General features: G+C 49.0%; 1 protein-coding gene across 5 annotated transcripts in view; it reads left to right on the top strand.

The window, feature by feature from the left end:
- Positions 1-19,385, top strand: part of CIC (capicua transcriptional repressor) — a 275,907-nt gene that overhangs the window by 108,472 nt on the left and 148,050 nt on the right. For all 5 annotated transcript variants that reach the window (XM_029576644.1, XM_029576645.1, XM_029576646.1 and 2 more), the window contains exon 10: positions 4,141-4,238. In XM_029576644.1, the coding sequence (XP_029432504.1) occupies positions 4,141-4,238 (98 nt within the window). The remainder of the gene's footprint in view (positions 1-4,140; positions 4,239-19,385) is intronic.

Below are 19,385 nucleotides of genomic sequence, written 5' to 3'. Positions count from 1 at the left end.
AATGCCTCTGACAGAGTCATCCATCACTGTGAGCTTTTTCCTTTGGTTTCTGATCTGGAATTTCTGTATGCATTGGGTTTTTTCTCTCTTTTCCGATAACATTTCAATCTTTTTCTCAAGGACTTCTTCAGAATTTAATACGGCATTTTGTACTTGTTGCACTTGATACAGTGTGTTGCACTTGATACAGAGGATGCATATGTGCGCGTGCCCAAGAAACCACCTCTTTCGTACGGCCATTGATCCTAGCATCTGTAGGTACAATGATACCGATGGAGAGAACACTGATGTTGGGGCTCGGACTTGCCCCCAGATCTTCTGAATGTGGGACTCTAGAAGAAACACTGACCGTATCGAACCGGGCACCCAGATACTCCAGAATCTGAGAAGGCTTCAGGTTGCTCTTGGCCAAAGTCACTACCCATTCAGGTGCTGTAGCAACTGAACCACCCTGCTCGATACCACCCAACTCTCTCCACATCTGACTTGGCTCTGATTAAACAGTCATCCAAATACGGATGAACCACAATTCCCTTCTCACAGAGAGCCGCAGCCACAACCATCCTCAACTTTGGAAAGGTCCTGGGTGCCACGGTCAAGCTAAAAGGCTACTAATGGCCTAACACACCGCAAAGTGCAAGTATTGCTGTTGCTGTTTGTGAATTGTAATGTAGAGGTATGCTTCTGAGAGGTCTAGAGAAGTAAGAAATTCTCCCCTCTCTACCGCCATGATGACTGACTTTAAGGTGTAACCTGAAGGGCTCGATTGACTCCCTTTAGATCTAGAAGTGGTCAAAAGGAGCCCTCCTTGGGAACTGCGAAGTAATGTGCCTTCCAGATTCTTTGGAACCGGAACCATGGCTTTAGAGAAAGCAGCCTCTGCAACCTGGCCTGAACTGATGCCCGCTTTTCTTCAGACTGGCAAGGGCAAATCATAAAAGCATTGGAGAGGACGGATAAGTTCCAAGGTGTACTAGTCATGCACCATTTCCAAAATCCAAAATCCACTGGTCAGAAGTGATGTGGGCCCACCTCCAATAAAATTGAGACAAGCGCCACCTATCTCTGAAACTGGAGGATGGACCTCCAAAACTTCATTGGGAGGATCAAGCAGCTTCAGAGCTAGAGGCACCATCTATACCTGGCGTTTTGCCTGAAAGGAGTAGGAACAAGAATGCAGCTCCTGGCTCCATGTATGGGCCATTCTCCTCCTGAGCCTCCAGGGCCAATTGTAATACCGTAATCCCGCCCTGGCCACCATACAACAGCATGGAGATTCATGGCCACTGCCTCTAAGGCCTGTTTCAAAATTGCCTCAATCTTTCGATCTGGGCATCTTTTAAGGCTGCACCTCCATCCACCGGAATTCTGGTTCGTTTTGTCACCGCGCAGACCAGGGTATCCACTTTGGGAAACCAGAGCTGATCCATAGGGTATAAACCCGCTAATGAGTGACACCCCCCCCTTTAAAATTAGCCTCTGGAAAGTTCCATTCCAAATCCATTAATTTCTGAACAGCCCCGTGCAGAGGAAAAACCAGGATGCCTTTCTTCTTCAGATCCTGAGCCACTGCAGGCAAGGCCTCCTCACAAACAAGGGCCTTCAGGGTCTGCAAAATCAAACCCGACATCTCATCTTTGTGAAAGAGCCGAAGCATTGTCCTTTGCAGCTCTGCATCTGGGGGAATCTTCCCCTTTTCCAAAAATGCCTCATCGGGATCCCCCATTGAGGCCTCCTTTGACTGCTTCCGTGATCCTGAAGGGGGGAGACCTCTGATTCGGGCGTTCCAGAGATGCCACCCGGGACCCTTTTTGTCCTTTACAAAAAAATTCCATGACATGGTGGAAAGATCCATTGCCTGAGCAGGGAAAGCCCCTTCCGAGCTCACCCCCATGGGAATTGGCAGAAGAGGCGTCGGAAGATTCCTCACCTCCCCCAGGAGGAGCTGTGGCCACCCTTCTAAATCTGGAACTCCTGAAGTCCCTGTAGGGAAAAATTTCCCTGCAGAGACATCCCCTTGAGCCTCCACGCATTTCTGGCAAATGCTTAGCGATCTCCTGGGGCTAATCACCCGCATTTGACAGCAGAGCAGATGCGCAGCTTTTTCCTGCACTGCTCTCCTGATGCCATCTTTCCCTTGTGCTCGCCTTGGCAGTCTTTACTGCAAGTTCAAAATGGCACCTGCCACTTGGTTTCCCTGCTGAGGTACTCCGGCCGACTCGAAAAACAGAATCTTGGCTCCTGCATTCAATTCAGTCCAACACTGTCTTCTATTCCTGTCCCTCCTCAGTGTGTGATCTCTGCTGCTGTGGTTTTTTTTTTTGGTAAGCTTTATTCGCCACGCTGAAAACCGGGCAAGGCAGTCTTTAACACCAGAGAAAAAAAATCAAGGCAGGGGGAGTAGGCAGAGGAGAGGAGGACAAAACAGACAGAGGTAGAGTGACAAAATAACAGGGCTGAATCCAAGGCTTTCTTACCATACCGAACTCTCCCTCCTGTCAGGAGAAGGGCTGGGCCACCAGCCTTCACCTCACTCCTGTCCTGAGATATTAGACATTTGTCTGAAGGAGGGAGCAAATGCTATCACTACAGGAGGTCAAGACAGCCTGTTCAGTCCTGGCAGGCCTATATCCACCAGCTGCTGGAGATGGAGAAATACTTGCTGACTGATGTCATGAGCTATATGAGAGGGATGTCAGCAAGTTGTCGTTTTCTGTCTCCACCTGCTGGCTGGAGTGCACAACCCACTGGTGTGGACTGGCTTGCTCGGATGAAGAGGAATCCTGGTTTTTTCCTCTTGCAATCAAGGTGGTGTAGTTGTTTGTTCTTTGTTTTTTCACCTAAAGAAGCCAGTTGATAAATTGGAACTAAACTATTGTGCCTGCAGTGGCTCAGCCTGGCTCCCTTGACATGGAGATATATGATCATCCAGCCTGTATGGTATGACAAAACTGTAGATGCAAGGAGCATCTTGTTTGTAATCTTCGAACTGTCCCTGATGCCAGTGTTCACTGGTGATTCAACCTTGAAGAATTCCACCAAAATCACAGTGATTGTTTACACTTTGGTGACAGGAGATGCTAGTGCTGTTCAGACTTCCTTTCCCCAGGTATGCCTCTACTTTTTCTGATCCCTGCATTAACCAGTGAGAGCGCATGCTGCTTCAGGACATGCACTCCTCCCCCCCCCCCCCATCCTTTTCCTACAAACACCTCAGACTATCTGCTTCTCTCCCGGCTTTTCCCTCTGCCTCTTTTCCCCTCCATGATCTTGTCAGTACTTCCCAGACTTTTTCCCTTCACCTGCATCTATCTGTAATCCCCTACTTGGTCCTGCTGGCTCACAACGCCATAAAGGCTGCTTGCATTTAGTGAACTTGCAAGCAGGATTCTGGAGGCTTAATTCAAGTAGTTACGTCACATATGTCTTTCCCTGCCCATTGATTCAGGACCCTGTTTTGTCTGTCCATGCTGAGAACCTGGGGTAAGAAGAATCCTCACTGGTATGGAGAAAGTTAAAGGTCTCCCTGTGGTTTTATTCAGTACTCTGATGTCACTGTTACATCTGGTAATGATTGTTCTCTTTCTTTGGCCCTGATGTAATAAGGTGTGCTAGGCTGCATGCTCGCTTGGGGTTTCAGCTTTACTCTCGATTTAACAAGTTTTGTGAATAAAAATGTGCATACTTGTTAGTACTCCTTCATGCAGATCTTCATGTTAATGAAAGCATTATTTATTACCCTCCCAATGCAGGTTTTTAACGCCTGGTCAGAGTAAAATTAGCTTGTGTTTCTGGGTCTAGTGTTAGTCTGCAGTGCTGTGTCCTAGTGTGGTCTTGATCCTGGACCTGGAATTCTATATGCATAAATGTCGTATGCATGTTGAGCATATTTTTGTGCCTACATTTTTGGGTTGATGCACTTTTTTAAGCTGCCGATGCATTAGCATACTGTCTGCTTACTGCATCGAGGGTTAACTCTTTTTCAGCGCGTGAGTAAAAAATGTGCAGAAATGTAACACATTTTTTACTTTTGTTTTATTACATCTGACTCTCAGTGACTATAATACTGCTAGTGCCTGGGATACACCTGCATAGTAACATACTCCTTCCTCTCCTCTCTTGTCCTCTTGCTCCTGGTAGATGACAGCTTTAGCACTGGTGACATCGACCTGAAGTGCAAGGAGCGGGTGACTGACAGTGACAGTGATGGCATGTCGGGGGATGATCTAGGGAGTAAGGTAAGAAAGTGGGAGAAGTCTGTGTTGACAGAGAGTGGGAAGATGCGGTGTTACCTGGAACAGTTCAGACTTACCTCACTAAAGGAATGCTTTAATGCCAAGGTCCTGCTTGGTGTTGGAAGCTCTTGTATAACCAATTTGGATAATTCTTATGTTAGTTCAATAAATCTGCAAAGAATCTGATAGTGCAGTTAAAGACAAGGAAGTGGCTCATGTTTTATTATGCAGTGTAATGTGATGGCATTGCTTTAGTATAGTAGGAATTGCTGTTTATCCCAGGACAAGCAGGATGCTAGTCCTCACATATGGGTAACGTCGATAATGGAGCCCTATACGGAAAAACTTCTATCAAAGTTTCTATAAACTTTTGACTGGCACAGTGTGCCCACTGAGCATGCCCAGCATGCTATGATATTCTCTGCCACAGGGGACTCCCTTCAGTCTTCTTTTTTCCGCGGAGCCGTTAGCCTCGCGGTTAATTTGGAGTCCTGTGTGGTAACTTTACCATACCTTATAAAAAGCTTAGAAAAACTTCTTTCCGCAAGGGTCTCCCATAAAATTCCATCGCGGTAAGTTTTTTCTTTTTCCCGTCAGTTCCCTGCCGTTTTTTCTTAGCATAGTTGTCGACGGCTGTCCGACTAACCATGGATACGGGCTTCAAAAAATGCCCTATTTGTGGCAGAACTATGTCCATCACAGACCCACACTTAGAGTGTGTGCTCTGTCTCAGCGGGGACCACGATGTCCAATCTTGTCAAAAGTGCGCCGAGATGACACCAAAAGGACGACGACTCTGGATGGAGAAAATGGAGCAACTATTTCGTCTTCAGTTGCTCCCTTCAACATCAACGTCGACACAATCGTCTCCGGGAACGATTCGTAAAGTAATCCTAAAAGAACGAGTTCCGGATGAAGCGGGAGATAGATCCTTATCGTCCCCCTCAGCTTCTTCGATGAAATCTGCATCGAGCATCGAAAAAGGTAAAGAGAAGCATCGTCATAGTCATCGAAGGCCTCACGGTTCCAGCATCGATCCGGTAACCGGTCAGCCATCAAAGGATTCTGGATCTCCATCAAAGAAACCTCGGACGGAAGAGGTTTCTATGAGGCCTTTGACTCCACGGCGATCCCCACCGATATCGGTGTTCGGAACCGTTCCTCCCCAGGGCTCTGCGGAGGAATCGCCATCGCTGCCTCCCCCCATAGCTGCTCTGGTTTCACCAGCTATGCGGGCGGAACTGGACGGATATATCCGCCAGGCAGTCAGGAATGCGCTCCTCGATGCTGTACCAGGACCGGTTCAGCCTTCGAGGCCAGCGCCATCGACATTGCCACTACTGCCCCCAATTCTTCCATCGATGCCGATACAGATGCCGTTCCCAGCTCCATTGGAGACTCCTTCGATGCCCTTACCGATACCATCACCGGGCACGGTACCGATTACGGTGCCACTATTGGTTCCACCAGAAATTCCTTCGATACCGGCACCTGATCTATCCATTTTTGCACCTATTCTAGCAAAATTGGATGCTCTGATTGATGCTCTTTCTCCAAAACCTCAGGAAGCACCATTCCCACCGAGGACACCAGTTGTTCCTCTGGAATTACTGATGCCTGATCCCATTCCTGGCCCATCGGGGATTCCCCATCCGATTCCCTCGAAATCTCCACTATTTCCATCGATGCCTAAGACTCATCCATCGATGCCTTCGAAAGCCAAAACAACCCATACACCTGACACATGGACAGACACAGATACCGATGTCTCCACAGACGAAGAAGTCTTCTCAGAGCCTTCTTCCCCGGAGGAACGCAGAAAATCCCCTCCAGAGGATCTGTCTTTTTCTAATTTTATAAAGGAAATGGCGGATACCATTCCTTTCCAGCTGCAGTCAGAAGAAGATGTCAGACAAAAAACACTAAAAGTGTTACAGTTTGTAGACCCATCGAAGGAGGTCTTAGCCATATCAGTCCACGAAGTTCTTCAGGAACTGATGTATAGGCTATGGGAACACCCTGGATCAATTCTTCCTGTTAACAAAAGGACTGATGCAACATACCTGGTTCAGCACATCCCAGGTTTCCAAAGGGCTCAAATGCCTCATCAATCAGTGGTAGTTGAGTCTGCACAAAAGAAGGCCAAGAGATTAAAGACACATTCCCTGTACGTACCAGGATCAGTCCAGACTGCTGGGTTATGTCTCCCCTCCAGCAGATGAGAGAAAACTGAACGCACCTCCCAGATATACTGGTGTGCCACCTGCTGTCCTTCAGTATTTCCTCTGACTCCAGCAGATGAGAGACATAACCTGCGGTTTGTCCTGGCTAAATTCTTTTCAGGTGTTTTCTCCTCCTTTTTTCGCCTAACTATCTAAGCTGTCTAGCTCAACTGTGTTTTCCATAGTTTAAAAAAAAAAAAAAAAAAAAAAAAAAAGGGAGTGTTTTATTTTTTGTGATTAAATTAACAGTGGGGTTTGTTTGGCTTAGAGGCAGGCTTGGAGAGCTTTGCTCTCTCTCTATACCCGGAGTAAGTGTCCCGTGGATCTTGAGGGAGAGATCACCGGTGGGCCGGTCACCCTCCCGTTCCCCCCCCCGGGGGGGGGGCTTGCTTGCCAGTGTATACTGAAGAGGGCTTCTTTTAAATTAAAAAAAAAAAAAAAAAAAAAAAAAAAAGTTACCCCGTCGCGAGCACTTAAGTCCTGCTGGTGGCAGGCAGTGCTCTGTTTTCTGCCCTAGCCTGCCGCGCTTACCCGGGACTCCGGAGGGGGTGGATTGTGGTTCACCCGGTGCGTTTTCTTGCTTCTGTTTGGCGCGCTTTTTGGTTCCTTGGTGATTTCTTACCTTTGCCGCGTCTTCGGGCCTGCCTCCGGATGCCGCGTTCTTCGGCCTGCACGGCCTGTGGCAGGGCGGGGGCGCGACTCTCCAGGGAGGGTCTCTGCTCCCGTTGTATTCCCGGGGGCGAGGGACCCTCCCGGGGGCCGAGCGCTGCCCGCAGCGGCACGGTACCGTCTTCTTCGGCATGGCAGGGGAGACTGGCTGCCACGCGGTCGTCAGCCCCGCCTCCCTGTGAGAAGGAGCCGGCGGCCATTTTAGACGCGCGGCAGCCTGATGAGTTTGATTCAGAGGAGGAGGGTTCCTCTCCTCTCTCGCCGCCGGCTTTAAGCCCACGCTGTGGAACTGGCCTGAGTGGTCCTCCAGCCCCTCCCCCTCCGGGTCCCCATAGGCGGAAGGTGCCTTTCTCCTCAAAGTTTGTTCTTTTAATGCATCAGGCATTTTTAGAGGCAGAGGCAGGCTGGGAGCCAGATGACCCTCCTCCCGCGAAGGCCCCTAGGGTGTCACCTAGCGCAGGCATAGCGGGGGTGACTAGGACGGCGGGAGCTTCAGGGGGAGCCAGCAATATATCTTTGGGGGACACGAGGGATCCGGGAAGACAGGATGTCGACCAGGGATCTCCAGATGCTGCTGGGGCAGGGGTCTCGGAGCCTCAGGAGGCTCTCGAGGGGGATGACCCCGAAATTTTGCGCCTGTTTGGCAAGGATGAGCTCAATTTTCTCATCCAGCATGTTTTGAAGGAGTTGGAGATTCCCGCCCCGCAGCAAGACACTGATACCTCTACGGGGGATGTAGCTATGGCAGGTTTGAGGGCCCCCCCTCAAACTTTTCCTTTACATCCTAAAGTTGTACAGCTGGTATCTAAAGAATGGGAGGTTCCAGAGGCATCCCTGCGGGTTAGCAGGGCGATGAATAGGTTGTACCCTCTGCCCTCCCAGTCTTTGGAAATTTTTAAGGTTCCGGCCGTCGATTCGGCGGTCACCGCTGTGGTGAAGCATACTACCATTCCGGTCACGGGAGGCGTAGCGTTGAAGGATCTTCAGGATAGGAAGTTAGAGGTGCTCCTGAAGCGCATGTTTGAAGTGGCGGCCCTGGGGGTCCGTGCGGCAGCTTGCAGCAGTATGGTGCAGAGAGCCACTCTCCGCTGGGTTCAGCAGTTGCTTACCACGCAGGAGCTCCCACCTGCCGAGGCGGAGCAAGCCAACTGCGTGGAGGCGGCGGTTGCTTACACGGCGGACGCCTTGTATGATTTGTTACGAACCTCTGCCCGTACTATGTCCTCAGCGGTCGCTGCTCGCCGGTTACTTTGGCTTCGCCGTTGGTCGGCGGACGCCTCGTCTAAGTCGTGTCTGGCCGCCTTCCCCTTCAAGGGGAAGTTATTGTTTGGTGAGGAGTTGGATCAGCTCATCAAGGACCTGGGGGATAATAAGGTGTATAAATTGCCGGAGGACAAGCCCCGTCAGTTTCGTCCCTTCGGGAATGCGCGATCCCGGTTCCGGGGGCAGCGCAGATTTCGCTCCGGAAGGGGTGGTTCTTTTTCGCAAAAACAGCAAGGCCCAAGGTCGCAGTCGTGGTCCCCTTGGTCTTCCTCCTTTCGTGGCAGGCGGCCGCAGCGATTGGGAGCTTCCCAGCAACCGTCCGCCGGAAAACCGCCCCAATGAAGGCGCGCTGGCCCACTCCTCCTTCCCCCGCATCGGAGGTCGGTTATCCCAGTTTTGGGAGGAGTGGGTCAAAATCACGTCGGATCAGTGGGTTCTCGACGTGGTGCGCTACGGTTACGAGTTGGATTTTGCTCGGCCCCTCCGGGACTTTTTTATGATATCGCCTTGCGGGCCTCAAGAAAAGCAGCTGGTTATCGCCCAGACGGTAAACCACTTACGGGCCCTCGGAGCGGTGCTGCCCGTTCCCTCGGACGAGACAAGAACGGGCCGCTATTCCATTTATTTCCTAGTTCCGAAGAAGGAAGGTACGTTCCGTCCTATTCTGGATTTGAAGCGAGTAAACAAGGCACTACGCGTTCCCCGGTTTCGCATGGAAACTCTACGGTCTGTTATTGCGGCCGTCCACAAGGGAGAGTTTTTGGCTTCTTTGGATCTAGCCGAGGCGTATCTCCACATCGGAATCCGGGAACGGCATCAGAGATATCTGAGATTCATGGTGTTGGGAGAACATTACCAGTTTTGCGCCCTCCCATTCGGCCTAGCTACGGCTCCGAGAGTGTTCACCAAGGTTCTTGTGGTGGTCGCAGCCTCCCTGCGACGTCAAGGGGTATTGGTACATCCTTACCTGGACGATTGGCTCATACGGGCGAAATCGGAGAGCGAATGCAACAGGGCGGTCCAGGTGGTGGTGCAGCAACTTCAGTCGCTAGGCTGGGTGGTCAACTTTGCGAAGAGCCAGCTAATTCCCAGTCAGCGGTTGGAATTTTTGGGAGCACGTTTCGATACCCTGGTGGGCAAGGTATTCCTGACCCGGCAAAGGATGGAGCATCTGATGTGTCAGGTGCAGAGGCTGCTGGGTCTCCAGTTGCCCACAGCCTGGGATTATATGCAGGTCATTGGACATATGGTGTCTACTCTGGAGATGGTACCCTGGGCTTTTGCTCATATGCGGCCTTTACAAAGGGCTCTCCTTTCGCGCTGGGATCAGAAATCCGAGGATTACGGAGTACAGTTACCTCTGTTGGAGCCGGCGCGGTCCAGCTTAGCGTGGTGGTTGGTCCCGGACAATCTGCTTCAAGGAGTGGACCTCGAGCCCCCCAATTGGGTCATAGTGACGACGGATGCCAGTCTGACCGGTTGGGGAGCTGTCTGTCGATCGCGGGCGGTTCAAGGATCGTGGACCCCTCGCCAAGCTTCGTGGTCCATCAACCGTCTGGAGACCAGGGCGGTCCGTCTCGCCTTGCGTCAGCTTCTGCCCTTGGTAAGGGGACGGGCAGTTCGGGTCCTCACAGACAACGCCACCACGGTAGCATACATAAATCGCCAAGGCGGCACGAGAAGTCAGCAGGTGGCGGTGGAGGCGTCCTTGTTAATGACCTGGGTGGAGCGCCACCTCGCCCGCATCGCGGCCACTCACATCGCAGGCGTAGACAACGTGCAAGCGGATTATCTCAGTCGCCAGCACTTGGATCCCGGGGAATGGGAGCTCTCGGACCAGGCGATGGGTCTCATCACCCGGCGATGGGGGGTGCCGCGACTAGATCTGATGGCGACTCGGCTCAATGCCAAGGCAGCGCGGTTTTTCAGCCGGAGGCGAGAACACGGATCGGAGGGCGTGGATGCTCTGGCGATTCCATGGCCTTATCACATCCTCCTATATGTGTTTCCACCCTGGCCCTTGGTCGGCAAGGTGTTGAGGCGTCTAGAATCCCATCAGGGGCCAATGATTCTGGTGGCTCCCGAGTGGCCCAGAAGACCATGGTTTGCCGACCTCGTCAATCTAGCCAGAGTCGGGCCTTTACGGTTGGGCCACCTTCCGAACCTTCTTCGTCAGGGACCAGTATTTTTCGATCTAGCGGATCGCTTTTGTCTGGCGGCTTGGCTTATGAACGGAGGCGCTTGAGAAAGAAAGGTTATTCTGAGCCGGTGATTTCTACCTTGCTTCGCGCACGGAGACCCTCTACCACGCTTGCTTATGCCAGGGTGTGGAAGGTTTTTGATTCCTGGTGCGCGGCCGCCCAAGTTCAACCTCGTCGTGCGGGTATCGCGGACATCCTCACTTTTCTTCAGGATGGTCTGAAGAAGGGGTTAGCTTACAGTTCGCTGAGAGTCCAGGTGGCGGCTCTGGGTTGTTTGAGGGGAAAGGTTGAAGGCTCCTCTCTCGCGTGTCACCCGGATGTGTCCCGATTTTTGCGCGGGGTTCGAAATCTGCGTCCTCCTCTCCGAGCCCCTTGTCCTTCCTGGAACCTGAATTTGGTTCTCAAGGGCCTCACCGTCGCGCCCTTTGAGCCGCTGAAGCGAGCCACCTTGAAGGATCTCACCCTCAAGACAGTGTTTTTAGTAGCTATTGCGTCAGCGCGTCGGGTATCGGAGCTGCAGGCACTCTCGTGCAGGGATCCGTTCTTGCGTATCTCTGCTTCCGGGGTCTCGTTACGTACGGTTCCCTCGTTCTTGCCTAAGGTCGTATCGGCTTTTCACGTCAATCAGTCCGTGGACTTGCCGTCGTTTTCGGAGAAGGAGTTGCGGTCTTCTCATGGTTCCGACTTGAAGCGTTTAGATGTTCGTCGAGTGCTTTTGCATTATTTGGAGGTCACCAATGCTTTTCGGCGGTCGGATCATCTGTTCGTGTTGTGGCAAGGGGCCAAAAAGGGTTTACAGGCCTCTAAAGCAACTATTGCACGATGGCTGAAGAGCGCCATAGCGGCCACGTACATTGGGTGTGGTAAGTCCGTTCCAGACGGACTTAAAGCTCACTCTCTCCGTTCCCAGGCGTCCTCCTGGGCGGAGAGTACTCTGGTCTCTAGCCAGGAGATCTGCAGGGCGGCCACTTGGAAGTCGTTGCATACTTTTGCCCGACATTATCGGATAGATGTTCGGGGGGCCGTCAGTGGATTCCTTTGGCAGCAGTGTGCTTCGAGCGGGACTCTCGGGGTCCCATCCCATTTGAGGCGGCTTGGGTACATCCCAGCAGTCTGGACTGATCCTGGTACGTACAGGGAAAGGAAAATTATGTTTCTTACCTGATAATTTTCGTTCCCGTAGTACCAAGGATCAGTCCAGACGCCCGCCCGATATTGTGCAGGAGACTCCGCTCGAATCCTTTCTATCACACTTCTAGGTTACGCATGGTAAGTGAAATTTTCCTCCTGTTTCTTTTGGGGAAAGACTGTCTTCGGACTGCGGTTCGTTTAGTTGGCGCATAGCGTTCTATTTGTTCGCCTTTTACTGTTGTTTGCCGTACTTACTACTTGAGCTAGACAGTTGCAATGGTTCTTTGGCTACGTGTGCGGAGGAGTTCTTTTCTTCTTCTGCTTTGTTATCCATTATACTGAAGGACAGCAGGTGGCACACCAGTATATCTGGGAGGTGCGTTCAGTTTTCTCTCATCTGCTGGAGGGGAGACATAACCCAGCAGTCTGGACTGATCCTTGGTACTACGGGAACGAAAATTATCAGGTAAGAAACATAATTTTCCTTTCTTCAATTCCACCGGGAAGGGATAACAGATTCCTAGATAATCTAGGAAAGAAAATTTATTTATTTATTTATTTTATTTTTAATTTTTATATACCGACATTTTTACATCCGATGTAAATCATACCGCTTTACATTAAACAGAATAGCAGGAAATAAATTTCCATAGTCTAATACAAAGAACATTTCTAATTAAAATTACTAACAAGCGAAAAGAAAAGGTAAAGAATTGGAATACAGTTTAAATAAAAGAAAAATATAAAAGGTTGTTTTTTTTTGGTTTTTTTTTTTACAAGCACAAGGGGTTGCACAAAGGGGTGTACAAAGGGGAATGTTTCAAGGATCTATGCTGGTCTCCAGGATTGCTGCCTACCAGCTATTCATGACACAATATCAGCGCAATTTATGGAAACAAATGCAGGAGATCACTCAATCACTCCCTGACCAGCTTCTAGAACCTGTTTCCAACATAATTCACAAAGGTTTAGAGGCTGGTAAACACGAGGTTCGTGCAGCGTACGATAGTTTTGAAACAGCATCTTGACTATCGGCAACGGGTATCAGTGCTCGCAGGTGGGCATGGCTCAAGGCCTCAGATTTGAGGCCTGAGATACAAGAGAAACTAGCTGATCTCCCTTGTCTCGGGGACAACCTCTTCGGGGATAAGGTGAAGGAAGCAGTTTCCTTGTTAAAGGAACATACAGAAACTCTGAAACAGCTATCTTTGATACCTCAAGAATCTCAGCCATCATCCAGAAGAATACCAAGAAAGGATTCCAAACGCCCATATTATAGACAAAGGCGTTATTATCCACGCTCGTCTAGGCCGCCTCAAAGATCACAGCCTAGGCAGCCAAGAACAGCCAGACCTCAACCCCCTCCTCAAACGGGATCAACTTCGGGGTTTTGAGACTCTACCAGAGAACAGCAGCCTCTCCTCCAATCCGATCCCAAGCTTACCGGTAGGAGGTCGGATTGCTTTCTTTCAACACAATTGGAATCCCATTACCACAGACCAATGGGTACTCTCCATCACCACTCAAGGGTACCACTTGAACTTTCTTATTGTACCAAGCGACACTTCACCCACTCTGTCTTGGACAATAAACAATCAGTCCACACTCTTAGAGAATAGCCACTGCCATTAGCAATGGTTACATGGAATAGACTTAGTTTTTGGGTACTTGCCAGGTTCTTATGGCCTGGATTGGCCACTGTTGGAAACAGGATGCTGGGCTTGATGGACCCTTGGTCTGACCCAGTATGGCATTTTCTTATGTTCTTATACAAAAAGAATTATCCACCCTTCTGAGAGCCAGGGCCGTGGAACCAGTTCCCTGACCTCAGCAGGGCAGAGGATTCTAATCCCGTTATTTCCTCATTCCAAAGAAAACAGGAGGCCTACGTCCCATCCTAGACTTCAGAAATCTCAACAAATTCTTAAAGGAGAAATTCAGAATGGTATCATTAGGCACAATGTTACTGCTACTTCAAGAAGGAGATTGGCTCTGTTCTCTGGATCTTCAAGATGCTTACGCTCACATTCCCATATTCCCTCCTCATTGCAAGTATCTACGATTCCTAGTAGGAACTCAACATTTCCAGTACAGGGTGCTTCCATTCGGCCTTGCCTCAGCACCCCACATGTTCACAAAGTGTCTAGCAGTGGCAGTGGCTCACTTACACAAACAGGGAGTGCACGTGTTTCCTTATCTCGACGATTGGTTCATCAAAAGCCAAACGAAAGAAGGAGCTCTCAACTCTCTCAAGCTCACAATCAATCTACTCCATTCCTTGGGATTTCTCATCATCTACCAGAAATCCCACTTCACACCATCTCACCTGTTACAATTCATCAGAGCAGAATTAAACACCATGACAGCAAAAGCTTTTCTTCCACAAGACCGCGCACACACACTCGTTTCCTTAGCAAATACCCTATGTGCTCAGTCACAAGTAATGGCTCATCAGTGCCTTATTCTTCTGGGTCATATGGCCTCTACACGTCACTCCCATGGCCCGATTAGCCATGAGGCTCATGCAATGGTCTCTCAAAACACAATGGATACAAGCCATTCAGCCACTGTCTTCTCCAATTCAAATAACTCAGCAACTATGTTCCTCACTCCTCTGGTGGACAACCATGGACAATTTGCTCAAAGGCCTGCCTTTCCAGCAACCGGTTGTGCAAATGACATTAACTACAGATGCATCCACCTTGGGCTGGGGAGCACACATTGGTCATCTGCAAACTCAAGGTACTTGGACACACCTCGAAGCTACATTTCAGATAAACTTCCTAGAGCTTCGAGCTATACGTTATGCTCTGCATGCGTTCAAGGACTGCCTGTCACACAAGACTGTTCTGATCCAAACGGACAACACAGTAGCCATGTGGCACATCAACAGGGCTCGTATCTCCTATGTCAAGAAGCTGCACAGATTTGGGACTGGGCCCTAGCACACTCAATGTTTCTACAGGCCACTTATCTGGCAGGCATTCACAATGTAGTGGCCGATCGCCTCAGCCGTCATTTCCAGCCTCACGAATGGTCTCTGGATCCAGAAGTGGCGACCAAAATATTTCAACGTTGGGACCAACCAACAATAGACCTCTTTTCATCACAACTGAATTACAAAGTGAGCACTTACTGTTCCCTGTCCAAGCAGTCAAACCACTTACCCAGGGACGCCTTTGCTCTCCACTGAAACTCAGGCCTTCTATACGTGTATCCTCCGATACCGCTCATAACCAAAACTCTAGTGAAGCTACAACAGGACAAGGGGTCCATGATACTCATAGCCCTATATTGGCCTCGACAAGTATGGTTTCCCACACTTCTAGACCTCTCAGTCAAGGATCCAATTCGTCTGGGAATAGCTCCAACTCTCATAACTCGAGATCAGGATCGGTTGCACCATCCCAACCTCCAATCCCTATCCCTGACAGCATGGATGTTGAAAGCTTGATCCTGCAACCCTTCAATCTTTCAGCTGATGTATCCCAAGTGCTTGTAGCTTCACGTAAACCCTCCACCTGGAAGAATTATTCTTCCAAATGGAAATGATTCACCTTGTGGTGCAAACAAAACAATACAGATCCTTTCTTTTTTTTTTTTTTTTTTTTTTTTTTAACTCTTTATTTATTATTATTTTCATATGATTGTAACAAACTAATCTTTCATTTCAAATTACAACATTTGAAATACAGAAATTCACTTTTCTACAATTCAACAAATTTAAAGTTTACACTTTACAACAAATAAACTTTGCCAAAAACTATCTTATGTTGAATTGTAATCATTATATATAAATTTTTCATCAGGAGTATTAAATACTACATCTGAGGATCAATATAAGAAACATAAAAGGAGAATTTTAACCAAAAATTCAAACCAGAATAGGTACTCCCACAGTTTATATTTATTTACCTGTCTCCTAGGTCACCACTGGAGAGGAGGTGATCGGTTCTCTAGCTGCAATGAATTGGGTCAACTGTTCCACTAAATTAAAACTAAAGGATTCATTACCTCTTTTAATCAAACATCTACATGGGTATTTCAAAAGAAAAGAAAAACCCAGTGCTAAGACTCTGGGCTTTACTAATAGAAATTCTCTACGTTTGGTACGAGTTGCAGGTGCCAAATCAGGAAATATTTTTACTTCCTGTCCCATAAAAGAGACTGGAAATTTTTGGAAATAATATCTCATTAATTTTGAAATATCCCCAGTGGTAACAAAAGATACAATGAGAGTATTTCTGTCAAGAACTTGTAATGTTGAGTCCTCCAGAAAGCCGGTTAGGTTTTCTGGGATAGTTACTACTGGATCCATAGATCTCTTTCTAACAAAGAAACAAGTATTAATAGAAGGAATTTCATTTTCTGTAAATTCAAGTATCTCTGACAGAAATCTCTTTAAGGAAATAAAGGCTGTTTCGCCTAAAATTTTTGGAAAATTTATAATCCTGACATTTAAGTGTCTTACATTATTTTCCAGGTATTCTATACGTTTAGTACATGTAAGGTAATCACTAATTAACTTATTATTCACTGATTGTACCATTTCTACATTTTTTTCAGTTGTGTTAACCCTAATAGACAATCCAGCCACTTGATTTTGCACCGTAGACATTTGTTGTTGCAAATTAGAAGCTACATTGTCCAATTTTCCTTCTAACCTATTCACTGCAGCATTTAGACTGCTCACCAAATCCCAGATGGCTCCCAGTGTAACTGTCTCTGGCCTAGCTGTTATTTGGCTGATTTCAACGGAGATATCATTTGGAGGAGGTCGTTGTTGTGGACCTGCTACGGATATTGAGGATTCCCCTATTTCTGGAGGAACTTCCTCATTTCCTTTAACTCCCAATGTTAAAACAGAGGGAACTCCCTCAGATGATATCTTTGACTCCACAGTTTCTGTGGGCAAAGATTCAGATCCTCCGTTTATACCCCGTTGCGAAGGTGATGGACGATAGACAGGACTAAGAGAAGCTTCTTCCTGGGAGGCTACTTGCTCTCCTACCAAGTGACCTCCAAAGGAATCCTCAGCATTTCCTTTTTTGAACTGGGTCATATAGCGGTCTATCTCCAATTGCAATAGGGGAGGCAGGGGTTCTGAGGGGAACACCCTTACCTTCCCTTTTCTTTTAGCAGGCATTGTACACTCCAAAAGCAAACAATAGGATAAACGCTTTACTTAGTACCTGTTGTCCATTGATTCTCGGTTGAAGACTCAGACTTGTAGTTTCCCCTCAATCCGTCGTAATCCGGACTAAGCCGGACAAAGCCGTGCGCACCCCTTAGGTGCGCACGGCTTTGGTGACGCGCCGGCGGCGGTAGAGCGCCGCTGTCGCGGTGTTTTTGTGGCTCACGGCTCCCGGCTCCTCCCACTCACAGCGGCAAGGGCGGTTGTTGGTCCGGTCCCGGAAGGGGACCTAGCAGCTGGTCTCCGGCTCCTCCTGAACGCCGCCGCGGCGTTTTTGTGGCTCACGGCTCCCGGCTCCTCCCACTCACAGCGGCAAGGGCGGTTGTTGGTCCGGTCCCGGAAGGGGACCTAGCAGCTGGTCTCCGGCTCCTCCTGAACGCCGCCGCGGCGTTTTTGTGGCTCACGGCTCCCGGCTCCTCCCACTCACAGCGGCAAGGGCGGTTGTTGGTCCGGTCCCGGAAGGGGACCTAGCAGCTGGTCTCCGGCTCCTCCTGAACGCCGCCGCGGCGTTTTTGTGGCTCACGGCTCCCGGCTCCTCCCACTCACAGCGGCAAGGGCGGTTGTTGGTCCGGTCCCGGAAGGGGACCTAGCAGCTGGTCTCCGGCTCCTCCTGAACGCCGCCGCGGCGTTTTTCTGGCTCACGGCTCCCGGCTCCTCCCACTCACAGCGGCAAGGGCGGTTGTTGGTCCGGTCCCGGAAGGGGACCTAGCAGCTGGTCTCCGGCTCCTCCTGAACGCCGCCGCGGCGTTTTTGTGGCTCACGGCTCCCGGCTCCTCCCACTCACAGCGGCAAGGGCGGTTGTTGGTCCGGTCCCGGAAGGGGACCTAGCAGCTGGTCTCCGGCTCCTCCTGAACGCCGCCGCGGCGTTTTTGTGGCTCACGGCTCCCGGCTCCTCCCACTCACAGCGGCAAGGGCGGTTGTTGGTCCGGTCCCGGAAGGGGACCTAGCAGCTGGTCTCCGGGAATACAGATCCTTTCACTTGCTCCACATCTTCTCTTCTAAACTATTTATACCATCTTTCAGAATCTGGTCTCCAGACTTCATCTGTACGAGTACACTTAAGTGCAATCTCTGCTTACCATAACAAGATGGAAGATGCACCAATCTCAACACAACCTCTCGTCAGTATGTTTATGAGAGGTTTAATTCAACTTAAGCCACCAAATCGGCCTCCAGTCACAGAATGGGACCTGAATCTGGTCCTAACAAGGCTTATGCGTTCTCCTTTCGAACCCATAGATTCCTGTGATCTTAAATTTCTCACATGGAAGACTATCTTCCTCATAGCCATTACCTCGACTAGGAGAGTTAGTGAATTACAAGCACTTGTTACGTACACACCTTATACAAAGTTCCTACATGACAGAGTGGTTCTCCGTACACATCCAAAATTCCTTTCTAAAGTAGTTACGGAATTCCACTTGAACCAATCCATAGTTTTGCCCACATTCTTTCCAAGGCCTCATTCTCACCAAGGAGAACGGGCCTTACATACCTTGGACTGTAAACGTGCATTATCTTTTTACTTAAACCGCACTGCAGTCCACAGGAAATCCAACCAACTTTTTGCTTCTTATGACCCGAATAAACCGGGTAAAGCAGTGGGTAAACATACTCTATCCAATTGGCTAGCAGATTGCATACAGTTTTGCTATGAAAAAGCAGGCCTTCCTCTCCAAGGGCGAGTAAAGGCACATTCAGTAGAGCAATGTCAACCTCAGTAGCACACTATCGTTCAGTGCCAATCCTTGACATATGTAAATCAGCAACATGGAGTTCTCTTCACACCTTTGCCGCTCATTACTGTTTGGACAAAGGACGACAAGATTCAGCCTATGGACAATCTGTCTTAAAGAACTTGTTTTCAGTTTAATCCCAACTCCTTCTACATCCAACCTGCTGTGATTTTCGGCTGCCTCATTTTCACCAACAATACTTCAGTGTTGCTTCATTACAAAATGACTCAGCCTCTAGCTTGCTAATCACCCATATGTGAGGACTAGCATCCTGCTTGTCCTGGGATAAAGCAAAATTGCTTACCTTGTAATAAGTGTTATCCCAAGACAGCAGGATGTAGTCCTCACGAAACCCACCCGCCACCCCGCGGAGTTGGGTCAGTTATGTTTTCTTATTTTATTTTTGGCTAACGCTGATTGCTACAAAAACGACTGAAGGGAGACCCCTGTGGCAGAGAATATCATAGCATGCTGGGCATGCTCAGTGGGCACACTGTGCCAGTCAAAAGTTTATAGAAACTTTGATAGAAGTTTTTCCGTATAGGGCTCCATTATCGATGTCACCCAAATGTGAGGACTACATCCTGCTGTCCTGGGATAACACCTATTACAAGGTAAGCAATTTTGCTTTATTTTCACTTATAAATCATTTTTCTAAAAAGCTCTAAGTGTACAGCATAGACCGTATACCACATAATAAATAACAATAAGCAATTATCACAGTAGCATTAATA

Source organism: Rhinatrema bivittatum, chromosome 14 (assembly GCF_901001135.1).
Source record: "Rhinatrema bivittatum chromosome 14, aRhiBiv1.1, whole genome shotgun sequence".
In the NCBI taxonomy this organism is placed as follows: domain Eukaryota; kingdom Metazoa; phylum Chordata; class Amphibia; order Gymnophiona; family Rhinatrematidae; genus Rhinatrema; species Rhinatrema bivittatum.
This window is presented reverse-complemented; position numbering and strand designations above follow the sequence as displayed.